Source organism: Eimeria tenella, genomic scaffold (genome assembly GCF_000499545.2).
Source record: "Eimeria tenella Houghton genomic scaffold, Eth_scaff3038, whole genome shotgun sequence".
In the NCBI taxonomy this organism is placed as follows: domain Eukaryota; phylum Apicomplexa; class Conoidasida; order Eucoccidiorida; family Eimeriidae; genus Eimeria; species Eimeria tenella.
In genome coordinates, this window is record NW_013542907.1 from 500 (window position 1) to 960 (window position 461).

Consider the following 461-nt stretch of genomic DNA (forward strand, 5'->3'; position numbering starts at 1 on the left):
GCAGCAGCTGCGAGTGCCCTTGATATCTGGGGGTTTGTTTAAAGGAAATAAAGACCCGCAGCTAATTGCTGAGGCTCTCATTAAGGGTTTTGTTGCTGCTGCAGCAGAACACGAGAGCAGCAGCAGCAGCAGCAGCAGCACCAGGAAAGACTGCAGCTACGTATCAAGGCAGAACAATGGCAGCGACCCTGAAGCAGCAGCAGCAGAAGCAGCAGAAGCAGCTGCAGCAGCAGCAGAAGCAGCACCAGAAGCAGCAGGAGGCCCCCAGGGGGCCCCTGAGACGGAAAAGGAAGGCAGTGGGGGCCCCCCAAAGAAAGCCGCTGAGGGGGGCCCCGCAGGTAACAAGTGGTCCAGCAGCAGCAGCAGCAGCAGCAGAAGCAGCAGCACAAGTGACAGGTCCACAAGCAGCACTACCAGCAGCAGTAGCAGCAGCTATTGCTGCTGCTGCTGCTGCTGCTGCT

General features: G+C 58.6%; 1 protein-coding gene across 1 annotated transcript in view; it reads left to right on the forward strand.

Moving 5' to 3' along the window:
• The window catches only part of ETH_00041945 (uncharacterized protein), a gene marked incomplete at both ends in the record, with an annotated part of 3,992 nt that overhangs the window by 450 nt on the left and 3,081 nt on the right, over positions 1 to 461 (forward strand). The window contains one exon of the mRNA XM_013375970.1: positions 45 to 377. Coding sequence (XP_013231424.1) covers positions 45 to 377 — 333 coding nt within the window. The remainder of the gene's footprint in view (positions 1 to 44; positions 378 to 461) is intronic.